The sequence below is a fragment of the Takifugu rubripes genome, chromosome 2, assembly GCF_901000725.2.
Source record: "Takifugu rubripes chromosome 2, fTakRub1.2, whole genome shotgun sequence".
NCBI lineage: Eukaryota > Metazoa > Chordata > Actinopteri > Tetraodontiformes > Tetraodontidae > Takifugu > Takifugu rubripes.
The window spans coordinates 8,402,445-8,415,482 of NC_042286.1; the positions used below are offsets into that span (position 1 = coordinate 8,402,445).

General features: G+C 46.0%; 1 protein-coding gene across 3 annotated transcripts in view; it reads left to right on the top strand.

The window, feature by feature from the left end:
- asap2a (ArfGAP with SH3 domain, ankyrin repeat and PH domain 2a) overlaps positions 1 to 13,038 on the top strand; it is a 29,115-nt gene that overhangs the window by 12,881 nt on the left and 3,196 nt on the right. Inside the window, exons 3-26 of one of the 3 annotated variants that reach the window (XM_029826160.1) lie at positions 679 to 824; positions 1,531 to 1,605; positions 4,895 to 4,944; positions 6,543 to 6,672; positions 6,767 to 6,852; positions 6,964 to 7,039; positions 7,118 to 7,204; positions 7,535 to 7,543; positions 8,041 to 8,144; positions 8,248 to 8,317; positions 8,527 to 8,614; positions 8,973 to 9,021; positions 9,211 to 9,377; positions 9,451 to 9,584; positions 9,764 to 9,858; positions 10,112 to 10,301; positions 10,388 to 10,473; positions 10,606 to 10,721; positions 11,140 to 11,207; positions 11,298 to 11,405; positions 11,575 to 11,812; positions 12,361 to 12,513; positions 12,619 to 12,718; positions 12,927 to 12,985. In XM_029826160.1, coding sequence (XP_029682020.1) covers positions 679 to 824; positions 1,531 to 1,605; positions 4,895 to 4,944; positions 6,543 to 6,672; positions 6,767 to 6,852; positions 6,964 to 7,039; positions 7,118 to 7,204; positions 7,535 to 7,543; positions 8,041 to 8,144; positions 8,248 to 8,317; positions 8,527 to 8,614; positions 8,973 to 9,021; positions 9,211 to 9,377; positions 9,451 to 9,584; positions 9,764 to 9,858; positions 10,112 to 10,301; positions 10,388 to 10,473; positions 10,606 to 10,721; positions 11,140 to 11,207; positions 11,298 to 11,405; positions 11,575 to 11,812; positions 12,361 to 12,513; positions 12,619 to 12,718; positions 12,927 to 12,985 — 2,484 coding nt within the window. Of the gene's footprint in view, positions 1 to 678; positions 825 to 1,530; positions 1,606 to 4,894; positions 4,945 to 6,542; positions 6,673 to 6,766; positions 6,853 to 6,963; positions 7,040 to 7,117; positions 7,205 to 7,534; positions 7,544 to 7,897; positions 7,940 to 8,040; positions 8,145 to 8,247; positions 8,318 to 8,526; positions 8,615 to 8,972; positions 9,022 to 9,210; positions 9,378 to 9,450; positions 9,585 to 9,763; positions 9,859 to 10,111; positions 10,302 to 10,387; positions 10,474 to 10,605; positions 10,722 to 11,139; positions 11,208 to 11,297; positions 11,406 to 11,574; positions 11,813 to 12,360; positions 12,514 to 12,618; positions 12,719 to 12,926; positions 12,986 to 13,038 lie in introns of all 3 variants that reach the window. The other 2 variants (XM_011617825.2, XM_011617831.2) reach the window with 2 other exon arrangements.

Sequence of the window (13,038 nt, forward strand, 5' to 3'; positions counted from 1 at the left end):
CTTTTATTTTACTTGGGGATGGGGATTTGCTTTCAGTTGACATTCAGCAGCTTAATTTTATTTTCTGTTGAGTTGAAATTGACAGCCAGTTATTTTAGAGGGTTTTTTTTCCTTTTAATAATGTGATGAAAGCTCTGCAGTGGCACAAACCTACCCACCTTCATCTTTAAATCTGCCTGCATGCATATGAATTTACCTGTGTGTGCGTGTGTGTTGGGCATAATGCTGAGTCACACTGGAGTTTTTCCATTAGATCTATCTAGTAACAATACTGTCACTCACTCCACCCCTCTCTTAGGAGCTTTTGCTGGTTTTAGCTGGCTAATCTTGTCTTGAGCCATCAACGCATTCTTTTCACTTAGATTCCTGATTCAACATGTTTGATGAATCCTTGGTCTTGCCACCAGATTTTCATCACTATTTTCTCCTTATTGTCACACATATGATTGAAAATGTTGCAGTTTGTGTGACTTTGTTGCCCCTGCACATGCAAAAGATCCTGTCATCGGCTGCTTCGTTGGGGGGACAAAAGCTTATACGCAGCTAAAAACTCAGGATTCTGAAGAAAATCTAAACCATGTTTGATAAAATGACCTCAGATTCTACATAAAAAATGTGTGTGTTTTACTGTGGTGCGATTGTAATGCTCTGACTGTTTTGTTTTGCTGTGTTTTCCAGCTCATGTAGAGAACGAAGAGCAGTACACGCAGGCCCTGGAGAAGTTTGGGGAAAACTGCGTCTACAGAGATGATCCTGACCTGGGTTCAGCGTTCCTCAAGTTCTCTGTATTCACCAAAGAGCTCACAGCACTCTTCAAAAACCTGGTGAGCGCATGTGTGTTTACTGTGGGGTGGACGGAGTGAGGAGGGAGGGTGGTAAATTCTCATGGGACATGGAAAGGTTTCCAACTGGTGCCGTTATTGTTTTTATCTCTTTGAGCCTCTGTGTTGTCTAACAAGTATTCAAAGCTCAAACGTAGTCCATCTGGAACCTAAAGCCCTCAGGAGGTTGCTCTAATTTTCCACTGACATGGACAAACAACATCTGCAACACCAAATATCTGCTGGATCTGATTCAACACAGTCCTTTCCTGGGATTTTTATGGAAGCCGAGGTTATATTGGAAAAATTTGACACCATCTTGTGAGGTCTCTCACTGCCCCCAGACAGTGTATCAGCGCGCACAGAGCAGGAGCTGGAGAGTCTGCATGGGTGTTATCTCAGCACCAGATATTAAAGAAATATGAGCCTTGCTTAGATCTGAGGATGTAATCTCTTAATGCTTCTGCAGGCTTTTCAGGTTAAATGCGCAGCATTACACAAAGGCAGGACTTAACTGACAGCAAACTGGCGAGCAATTGTCTCATAAAGGATCATATTAACTGTGTCAACATCTAAAGGTCTTAAATTGAGGTGACATAGTGATTGCAGACTAAACTCAGTCATTTAAAATGTATATACTCAGAGCATCAAGGTCCTGCGGGTTTATATTATCCACTGTAACCTCAATTCTTGTCTCGCCTTCCTGCAGTTTCAAAACATGAACAACATCATCACTTTTCCTCTGGACAGCCTGCTGAAAGGGGACTTGAAAGGCGTCAAGGGGGTAAGGCAACAACACGGCATGTCTCCTGAACAGGAAGTTTGGTACAGTTGGACGAGTGTAGCTTCGGGTTGACCTCAAAGAAATGCTGCAATCAGTAGAAAATGTCGGCCACATTTCTCTGTGAAAAAGGGGACCAAGAAAAGGTCTCCATTCAAGGTGAATAGGTTTAATATCTGTCCAAATCGGACCTGCACCATAGCAACGGCATTGATGGCGTCCTCACACAGACCACTAAGCTGCAGCGTGGCTGGCCGGCCTCTCCTGTGCATGGACAGTCACCAGTTAACTGCCCCTGCAGCCCTTTAATGGCGTCAGCGCTGGTTACTGTCCGCAGCAGTCTGGGGCCTTTAAATCTGCAGGCATGGGACTGGCTGAGGTTTACACAGAGGTATGATGCAATTAAGTCACCCTGCTAATGATGCTGGTTCCCATAGAAACGCATGGTCTCACCGTGACTCTTGTCCACTTGGCTCTGTGTCGACCTCTGAACTGTTTCTCCGTTTCTGCTCCTTTTTTGTGCAGCCGGTCGAGTGTTTTCCTTTCAGCCTCTATCTGCTTTTCCTCGCCATCACTTCCTCCTTTTGTTCTTTCGCCCGTGTTGACCCCCCCCTCTCTCTCCACAGTCTGGCCGAGGGGGGGGTCACATCTATGACACTTAGCCACTCGTTACTCATTAGTCCTCGGATCATTCTCATTGAACCTCTGACATGAAGCTAATGAGCCTCAGCTCGCATCCACACTCACGCTCTCAAGTCTCTGAAATAAAGTCATGGAAATCCCCCCCCACCCCCACCCCCCGTCGCCTGGTTACCTCTACAGCCTTACACATCCCTCTACTCTTCATCACTACCCTCCTCTTCCTCCATCATTAGTCTGCTTTTCTCTCCTGCACTCTCCTAGGGGAACGTACCTGTTAGGAGAAGGAAGCAGGAAGAAGTCCAGACCTGCATGATGAGCTGTTTAGACTAGATGGAGAGAAGGAGGTAGAGGAAGGTGATTGGGGATGATGTTGCTGTCATAACAGAGGAAGAGAGCGAGAGAAACTGAAAGGCTCAGTGAGGTTTATGCATAATCAGGTTAAATGATCCATTCTAGTTTTTTGAAATACTGATTAATGTCTTATTCCCATCAGTAATGTATGTGAAAAGGAGGAAAAATCTGGGACTCTGAGGTCATCCTAACAACAACGGTTCACTCCTGAAATCCTAGAAAAAGCAAATTGTTATCTTGAGATAACCCCAGATTTTAAAATTATACTGAGGTCCTTTTACATGGTAAAGGGCTTCACAAATGCTGCAGGTGAGTCGCAGCTTTAGATTGAACTCGATGGCTTTCGTTGTTTTTCCCAGCAGAGCTCGTTAATATTCTGCCAGTGACATCGTTGGCAACAAGTGGGACCGACCCTGTGGGAGGCAGCTGCTAATGGCGCTGCGATTAGGGGACGACAGCCTAGCAACGTGCACCGTTGCTGGAGCCTGAAAGCCCTCCGTTTTCCACACCACCTACCCCCATTTCAATTTTATACTATTATAACAGTAACTTGGGTTTGAAGCTTTTTGGTTTGCTGCTCAGTCAGCACAGGCAACAAAAGTGCAGGGCGGGGGTCACCGAGGACCTGCTAATGTTATTTCTCCAAACTCACATGGACATGGACACGCCGGTGCGTGGGAAATGAAAAGGGCTGAGTCCACAAGACTTTTCTGCTAACCACCGGCTTTCAAAATGGACATCAGCATGATGTCATGCCGCCATCCCACCCTTTTGTCCTCCGCTCATTGACCAGTTTGTGATTCTAACCCGCTATGAGTCACAGCGGCGCTGCAGAATTCAGTCCCTCTGTGTGGATGGTTGCTGCTTTGTTTATGTAAGTGTGAGGAAAGAGGTCCGTGGTCTCTCTGGCTTTTTTGGTGTGAGCAGTGAAGCGCGTCCAGCTGTCCTTATTGTTGCTCACTGGCTCGTGAACGTTCAAATACGCTCGCTACTGCTGTCTGCAGATAAGGGAAGACGGCTTATCAGGTCTATTTGTTTGCATTTAGAGCTCTGTTGTGTTAAACGTCAGCCACACGTGTAGTTTTAAAGGAGCATTTTATATCCAAGCGGTTATTTCAACATACAGTAGGCTTAGGACAGTTAACCACTTCCGGTGGTGGCATCTAATGCTGCATCTGTTACTGCTTGGACAGGTTTTGAAATTCGCACTCCTAATATGAAACTGTTGTAATTCGGTTTGTTTAAGCATGAAAGAAAATAACAGAGGGATACTGGGGCGTCTTGATTGAAGGTTAGCTCTTCCTACATCAGACCAACATGGCAGCTGCTGGCATTGGCAGCGGAACAAGTGTTTAGCCAGAGGAGGGAAAGGTGAGGAAGGAGGTCATTTCAAGGCCTCAGGGTGTACATTGATTTGAGGGATTCAGGCCACCGGAGCATGTCGGTGTCTCAGGGGGTGTTTGCCCTGTGTCCTGGCCTTTTTCCTGCTCTGTCATTTGCACAACTGTGTCAGAATTTTGTATTTTTAGACTTGGCCATTTTACTTCTCTGTCTTTGACAGCAGGTTCTGTTCCCTCTCTCAGCTTTCGGGTTCTCCTGACTTGCAGTTTGTCCTTTCAGAAACTTCCTCTTTTGCTTTGACTCTTTCTCACACTTCGGTCATCGTCCTCTTTGTGCTTTAAGGCTGTTTTCCCCTCCGATTTCTGCTCCCAACCCGAATGAATGGCTGAGTATTTATGGCTTGGCCCCCTGATCCACACCATGACCCTTAAACTCGCCACTCCACTGCTGTTCAGCCAGAGGTCAACTTCAGGATCTCAGCCCTCTCTGGAGCTTTAACAATGCCCTAAATCCTTGCCAGCAGACTTATGCAAGCTTTTCACATTCACCAGTAAAAGTAAGCAAAACAAATAGTAGCATCTGCTGCAATGGGCGTGCTTTTTTTTTTTTTTTTTTTTAATTTTACATATCAGATTTTTTTGGTTTGAACATAAATAATTGACAACACCTTTTATAATTTAGGCAACAAGCACACTGGAAGCAGACAGCAGTTTTCTGAATTAAACCGTTTCCCTTTAGACTCGGTTAATTACCCACAGTGTCGCCATGTGTTTGTGCTAATCACTGTTTAATCACCGAGTAGCTTTTAATGCGCTGCGCATTGTTGCACAGGAAATCATGTTACGGATGCCAGAAACGGTCACAACTCACTGGTGTTTTTGCTCTCAAAGAATCTTTTTGATCTTGATTTAATGGTTGTTTTGTCATTTCTCACTGATTTCTGTTTCCCCTCCCTCAGGATCTGAAAAAGCCTTTTGACAAAGCCTGGAAAGACTATGAAACTAAAGTGTAAGTTCCATGATATCATATGCACTCTTCTCTCTGTGACCTGGAGGTCAATAGAGGTTTACATTCCGTCTGTATCTGTTCCAGACATCTGATGCTGCATTCATTAATATGTAGACTGAGTCTTTGGCCTGTCTCCTCCCTCCCTTCTGTAATTATCTGTCATCACGTCCTTCCATCATCTTCACCGTCACCTCCCACCTTCACACCAGCTTCTCTGTTGTAACTGTGCTCGCAGAAGAACACGTGCTTTTCTTACAGCACTTTCATGTATTTTACAAGCAGCAAAGGACACTCTTTACTGAAAGGGTAAAACGTCTCCTCTCCAACCTGTTTCAATCAGAAAGCACAACCTTTCTGCTGGGTTCAAAAGCGCTTGCTCGCTACCATTCTTTGATTTTTCTTTTTCCTTTTTTTCCCCCTCTCTTGGTGACCTTTTGGAGGTCATCAGCAGAGTTGCAAACAAACTCAAACATCCAGCCAAATCTTGTTTTCCATCTGTGGCCTGGCCTCGTCTCTGACCTCTCTGCTGTCTTCTCTGGAGACCTCAAATGTTTTGATCTTGATTTCTCACTTTATTTTTTTAAATTCCAAACTTTTCAGTCACAGTTCAGGCAAGTGCGGCTCAGCCTTTCATTGAAATGCAGAGTTCATCCTCAGAATCTCCTTTTTATTTGGTGACTCACTCCTTGAACTGGCCTGACTGAAATCGATGGAACCTCCGCCCAAACATTAGCTGAATTACCGGCAGTTTGGCCGGATACCAAACAGTCTGGCTATCGTGTGTCTGTGTTAGCTGCAGCCGCGGTGATGCTGCAAGATTCATGTGCTGACAAAGGCTGGCAAAGTCCTCAACATCAAGAGAAGTTTGATCTCCATTTGTGTCCCTCAGACGGGTTTTCAGACAAATGTCTAAGGTGATTTTCAGGATCAAACTTTAAAAAAAAAAAAAAAAAGAAGTCAAGGTGCAACAATCGTCAGTTGAGCAGAAATTCATCGGTGCAGAATATTAAATATTCTGATGTGAAGGAAAGATAAGCACGTTATATTTGAATTTCAGTAGATTCCATCTAATGCAGCATGAAGGAAAGTTAATGGAATACTGAGATGTTTTGAAAAAATGTCTACTCATGTTTTTTTAAAGACCTCATGTAATGACCTGGGCTTCAGCCAGGACAGGTAACATGAGCCAACACACTGATGAATGAATCTGTCTTCATGCACATGAACCCGGCTAAACAGCCTCTCAAATGAACCGACTTCTTGAACCTTCTGTCATGAATATATGCTGTCAGAAATAAAACAGCATATGGAAAAGAATGCCCCGTTGCATGGGTGGTCTCCCCTGTGATTCTCCGGCCGGCTGCATGAAAAACTGTCTGCAGTCTGATGCATGTGGGAAAAATCACCACTGAGTGTCTCACAAACCTGTTCCGTCTCCTATTTAACCTGAAAGCAGGAGCTGCTTCACTCCCGACAAACGTAGGCAGCAGCACCCAAAGCCTGGCCTCACTGAGAATCAGTGGAGCTGATTTTTCACAGCACCCCCCTTTTTATGTTGCTCTCATAGTTGCACTCAAATTCTCTGATATCATTTGCAGCACCAAGATAGAGAAGGAGAAGAAGGAACACGCACGACAGCACGGGATGATCAGGACGGAAATCAGTGGGGCGGAAATCGCAGAGGAGATGGAGAAGGAGAGGAGATTCTTCCAGCTCCAGATGTGTGAGGTCAGTCTGAAGGTGACGTAATCTGCGTCACTTGATCCTTCGACTGAAGTTGGAGTTTTGAAGGAGAATATATCTGTGTTTAATGTCTTCTCAGTATCTACTTAAAGTCAATGAGATCAAAATCAAGAAAGGCGTTGATCTGCTGCAGAACCTCATCAAATACTTCCACGCGCAGTGCAAGTAAGAGAACATTCTGTTTCAAGCTGCTTTGATGTATCAAAAGCTGTTGTAATCAGTTTTTATTTAGCAGTCTGTCCTTCCACCATTATAATCGTCTCTGTTTCTGGTCAGTTTCTTCCAGGATGGCCTGAAAGCTGTTGACAACTTGAAACCTTCCATTGAAAAACTGGCTACGGATCTCCACACTGTGAGAAAAATGCAGCATCTGTGTTGTGTGTTTTGTTTCCATGTACCGTGTGTGTCTTATCTTTGTCCTCTGGAACAGATTAAGCAGGTGCAGGACGAGGAGAGGAAACAGCTGACTCAGTTACGAGAAGTCCTCAAGTCTGCGTTGCAAGTGGAGCAGAAGGAGGTAACACACGCACGCACACACACACACACACACACACACACACACCTGCACTCATAAAACCCCAACTGAAGGTGTCTGATGTTTCTTCACCTTTGAGATGTACACAGATTCACACATGCAGTTTAATCCAGACTTGATCCGGGTTCTTTTGGAGTTGCAGGTGTGAACAGGAATGCTTATGAGATTTAAACGCATCATCTAATGATCTAAGTGAGCTCTACGTGTGAACTGATGCCAGATCTTGTGCTCTGTAAACTATTCCAACTGCTCCTGGTCTCACCTGAATCTTTTCTTTCCTTCCTCCTCTGCCTCCTTCTTTTGTGACACAAGTCTAGGAGAGTAAGTGGATTCAAAACTGTAACAAAACAAACTCCCTTTATTTGTGTCTCGTGTCAGTGGTGATCTTGGTTGTCGACAAGTTGTCGCTTGTACGTTTACAGCAACGCATAAAAACGCTGTAGAGACACAGTCGAAGTTTTGCTGATTGAATGTCATCTTGTGAGTCTGATCTCTAATAAAAGCAACGAGCAGTGAAGTCATTAGTGCTTCGTGAACATTAGCCTTCAAAAGACGACCCCCCCCCCCCGTCTCATACCCTCCTCCCCCGTTTCCTGTAATAGTTCCACAATGGAAATTGCATCACTCATGCAAAAATCTGGCCTTTGTTTCATCCGTGTTGTTGTTCCATTGCAGTCATGCATGAATGTCCACAAGATAAACCCTGCTCCAGCCAAGGCATGTGCTGCACTGTTCCGCCTGAGATTAGATTCACAAAAACAGACGTTTCTGTCATTGGAATCGGTGAAGTTTTCCTCAAAGTTTGCGTCTTTTCCCAGGATTCGCAGGTGCGGCCGAGCACCACCTACAGCCTTCACCAGCCGCAGGGCAACAAGGAGCACGGCACAGAGCGCAGCGGCTACCTTTACAAGAAAAGTGACGGGTGAGTTTGAAAAATAAATGAATGCGGAGGGAAACTTGTCTTCACAGATTTCCGGTCATTTGGATGGTTCATTTTTTTAAACATCCTTGTGTTTTTGTGTCAGGTTGAGGAAAGTGTGGCAGAAGAGGAAATGCACTGCGAAGAATGGATATCTCACCATTTCACACGGCACAGTCAGTAAACGCACTCGTGCTCACTCGCGCTCATGTTTATATTCATTCATGGTCAAAGGGGAAAGAGCTGCATTGACCATATATATTTATTATATATTCATCACATATGTAGATGGTTGGTTCTAATCTGGCTCCAGCAGCTGATACACTTAAAGCCATTAATCCTGATGTTAGTTGTTACTGTCTGTCTCTTCCCGCTACCTTTGTAGGCTAACAGACCGCCAGCTAAACTCAATCTGCTCACCTGTCAAGTGAAACACAATCCAGAGGAGAAGAGGAGCTTTGACCTAATATCGCGTGAGTTATGGCTTATTTTCTCAGCCTTGAGTACCAGCACATGCTGGACACACACATGTACAGTACAGAGAGGGAGTGTTGGCTGTGAATACTGGACACGATGAACTCTGAACTCTGATCACACCAATGAATGTTAAGACAAGGTCCTGACAGATGTTAGCATCATGTTGGAGAAGCTAATCATCAACTGCTTGGTTTCATTTTATAAACAGATGTAAAAGTAGTTCTTGTGTTGCGTAGTTGTGCGTTATCGGACAAAGGAAACAAAGTTTTCAAAGCTCCTTGTGGGACTCTCTATGTATCCTATTTCTCATGTTTGCCCATATTCTCTTTCTCCATTTCTTTGTTTTTGTTACAGACGACAGAACGTATCATTTTCAGGCTGAGGATGACCAAGACTGTCAGATGTGAGTGCCCGTTCCTTCCTCTCTGCGTGTACACTTCTGTGCTAAGTGCATCCTGTTTACCACCCCGACCACTTTCTACACGCTTCCTACCTCACACCCAGGCTGACTCCCATCCTTTCTTACTCAATTTTTGCCTTCTTCCACCAAACTGTTGACCAGCGTTTACTTTGTGATGCTCTCATTTTTAAGCTGGATCTCGGTGCTTCAGAACAGTAAGGAGGAGGCCCTGAATCAGGCCTTTAAAGGAGACCAGCATGTTGGCGAGAATAACATCGTTCAGGAACTCACCAAGGCGATCCTGGTGGAGGTGAAGAGGATGACGGGAAACGATGTGTGCTGTGACTGCGGTGCACCCAGTGAGTGGCAGCATGAGATCAGGATGCTAACTAAGCTAGTCCCAGCATTTGTTACCATCTTTTTCTCTCTCAGACCCAACGTGGCTGTCCACCAACCTGGGAATTCTCACCTGCATTGAATGTTCAGGGATCCACAGGGAGCTGGGAGTCCACTACTCCAGGATCCAGTCTCTGACTCTGGATGTACTCAGCACCTCAGAGCTCTTGGTAAATCACTAATTGGTCATTTCTGTTTTATAAATTTGAATTACCTTTGGTTGTAGGAATATACATTTTCATAGTTTTCGGATTTGGTATTTCCAGTTTAAAATCAGTGCAGCATCCTAGTAGAAGCCCAAGGTGGAATTGATGTGTGTGTGTTGTGTGTGTGTGTGTGTGCTCCACAGCTGGCCAAGAACGTGGGGAATGCAGGCTTTAATGAAATCATGGAGGCTTGTTTAAGTGCTGAAAATGTGGTGAAACCCAACCCGGCCAGCGATATGTAAGTTACCCCTGAAATCTTCATTCCCTCTCACTTACCAGCATCATGTTACACTCTGCCACAGCACAGCAGCGACCATTGTATGGGCACATCCAAACCCTACTCTGTTGGATGGAGCACAATACTCTGTACAATACAGTCAAATTCATGTTGAATTTTGCAGATCAAACCAAATATTTAAACTTGCCACGAGCTACAATCACATCTTTTTAATTTGAGACTACAAATGAAAATACTGCACATCTTCCACCAGGCAGGCGAGGAAAGATTTCATCACCGCCAAGTACACTGAAAAGAGATTTGCTCGGAAGAAGTGTCCCGACACGACCTCCAGGCTCCACACGCTGTGCGACGCAGTGAAGGCTCGGGACATCTTCTCCCTCATCCAAGTTTACGCCGAGGGAGTGGACCTGATGGAGCCCATACCTCTGGCAAACGGACACGTCAGTGCAGAGATTGTGTCTTTCCTGCTCTGCGCCTTCACGCCATCGTCTCATATCCTCAGAGGTGTTACTGCTTTCTGTTTCAGGAACACGGGGAAACGGCCCTTCATCTGGCTGTCAGGCTGGTGGATAGAACATCTCTGCACATCGTCGACTTCCTCACTCAGAACAGGTAAACAAAGTTGAAAGCAGGAACAACAGAAGTGACTGTTGTTCAAGTCGCCTACTTGCAAAGTTATCCAGGGTAAACTGGGGGCTCCCTTGTGGAAATAACAAGTAACAATTTGTACGTGATTTTCTGCAGCTTGAATTTGGATAAGCAGACAGTAAAAGGCAGCACGGCGCTGCACTACTGCTGCCTGACCGACAACAGCGAGTGTCTGAAGCTGCTCCTGCGGGGGAAGGCCTCCATAGACATCGGTAAGGAAACTTGGTCCAGCCGTGGTGCGTTCACTGAACCTCTCTGGAATCGTCATTCTCAGTAGCTGTGCTTTTAAACTACTCTTTTAAACTACTGGCTTTTTATGTCAGAACGAACATTAAAATGGTGGAAAACATCCACGCAGTCTCACACACACACACGCACACACAGAGACACAAACACACTGGGTTTTCAGAGGTGTGGCCTTTACCAGCACTCCATGGTAATTCTGTCACAACACTTATCTACAGTCGGAGAGGACAGGGAGAATCCAAAGCTCTTCACTGTGGGAAACTGTCTAATTACACATTTCTTCTGTCTAATTTAAATGGGAGGAAATTGAACGGGCTGCGTATTTATACATGAGGTTACGACAGTAATTACATGTTTCTGATGTTTGTTTTCTTTTTCCTGCAGCTAATGAGGCCGGGGAGACACCACTGGATATTGCACGGAGGCTCAAACATGTACAGTGTGAGGAACTGGTGAGCTCCCCGTGTTTTAACTTCACTGATACCCACATTTGTGTCCCGAAACCATCGAAGAAATGTCTTTTCTTTGTGTTTTATTCACAGTTGAACCAGGCGCTGGCGGGGAAATTCAACGCCCACGTCCATGTGGAGTATGAATGGTGCCTGCAGCATGAAGACTTGGATGAAAGTGATGAAGATTTGGACGAGAAGGTAAAAGATATGGGGGGGGGGTGGGAAAAGTCTTAAAAAAGCTGGACATGAAAATTAGTGTTGTCAGGAAAATGGGTGTTCAAGGACCATTGTCTCCCAATTGAATCAATACAAGAAATGCTCAATCTGTAGATTTTTAACATTTAAGACCAAACTCCCAACTTTCCAGCCCAGCCCACTTCGCAGAGACGAGCGGCCCGTCAGCTGCTACACCCCCAGTAACAACTCCCACCACCACCACTCCAGTCTGGGCTCTGCAGGCCGCGACGCTGCCGGCCTCATGAAGGACAAGCAGCGCGCCTTCATGCCCAGCCTGGTCAACAACGAGACCTACGGCACCATCCTCAGCAGCGGCCCACAGCAGCCGGGCAGCCCGGCGGCACCACCCCTCCCCCCCAGGAATCTGGGTAAGCAACGGAAGAAGGGAAGCGGGATTAAAATCATGTGTCCCATGATCCTGACCTGAGTTGTTGCCCTGGGGCGGTGGGATTTAGCGAAGGTGTCCTCCAAGGACTCCACGTTTTACAGATCTGTCCTGTGCATCCGATTCTGTCGGATCTTTAACCTTTTAACCTGGAAAACTCTTGTGTCCTAAATTGATTAGGCACAAATTAAATCGCAGCTTAAAAGTGCAGCATCATTAGACAGGACTCTTTTCTGTTGACGTGGCTTTAAAAACTTGATTATAGCTTTGAAGGCGAGCTGTCTTGTGACACCCCCCCCCCCCCCCCCCCCAGTCAGACTTTAATATCATTAGTGGCTGTCTGGAGATCTGCCAGCAGAGCAGAGGATGAGTCTCTGGTCCTGTGGCTCAGCTCGCTTCTCTGCAGCGTGACGCTCCGTACATTCCCTCTCCCCATTAACTGTCCCTTCCAATTACAGTCAGATGGAAACATCCAGCCTTGTAATGCGGACACAGTTTGGTCTTAATAACTCTTCTGTTTCTCTCTCTCAGTCCAGTTATCTGGCCTCGGGGGGATGGGCCAGTCTCCAGCATCCGGCAGCTGGAAGCCCGGTTCTTTAGACGCGATGGGCCGGCAGAGGTCATCTTCAGACCCGCCCAACATGCACCCACCGGTCCCGCCTATAAGACTGATTTCAACTGGAGGTACGGGACCCGTCCTCTGTCACGCAGAATTAGCTTTCATTTTGCTTTCTGACTCTGAACAAGGCGAAAAGGGATCCAGTAGGAATTTCCACCTCTGTGTTCCAGGTCTGGGTCCTGCTCCTGTGGCAAAGATGGATGCCATGAATATACAGTCCAAGTCGGGCCAAGGCGGCTCCAGGGTGGTGCCGCCCAAATCTCCTGCTGGGTAAGGGCAGTTTTTTTCAAGGTTCCTGTTGTCCTCTAATGTCACACACAAAGCTGCACGGTGGCTGTTTAGCAGAACGGTCACATTCCTCTGCAGCCAGAGTGGTGCTGTTTTTATCCAGCTTGGGGCTGACGATGCCGTCATAAATCTGAGGAGTTCACTGCTTCCGACTGCTGCTTTGAAACTCTTGTGTCCTTTTACGTTTCAGCAACGATAAAAGCTTCAACAGAGGAAATCTAAACAGAACACAGTCCATCGAACGACAAGGTTAGTGCGGCCGATCTGTTGAAAGTGTCCAGTGCCCAGTGAGATGCTGTCAG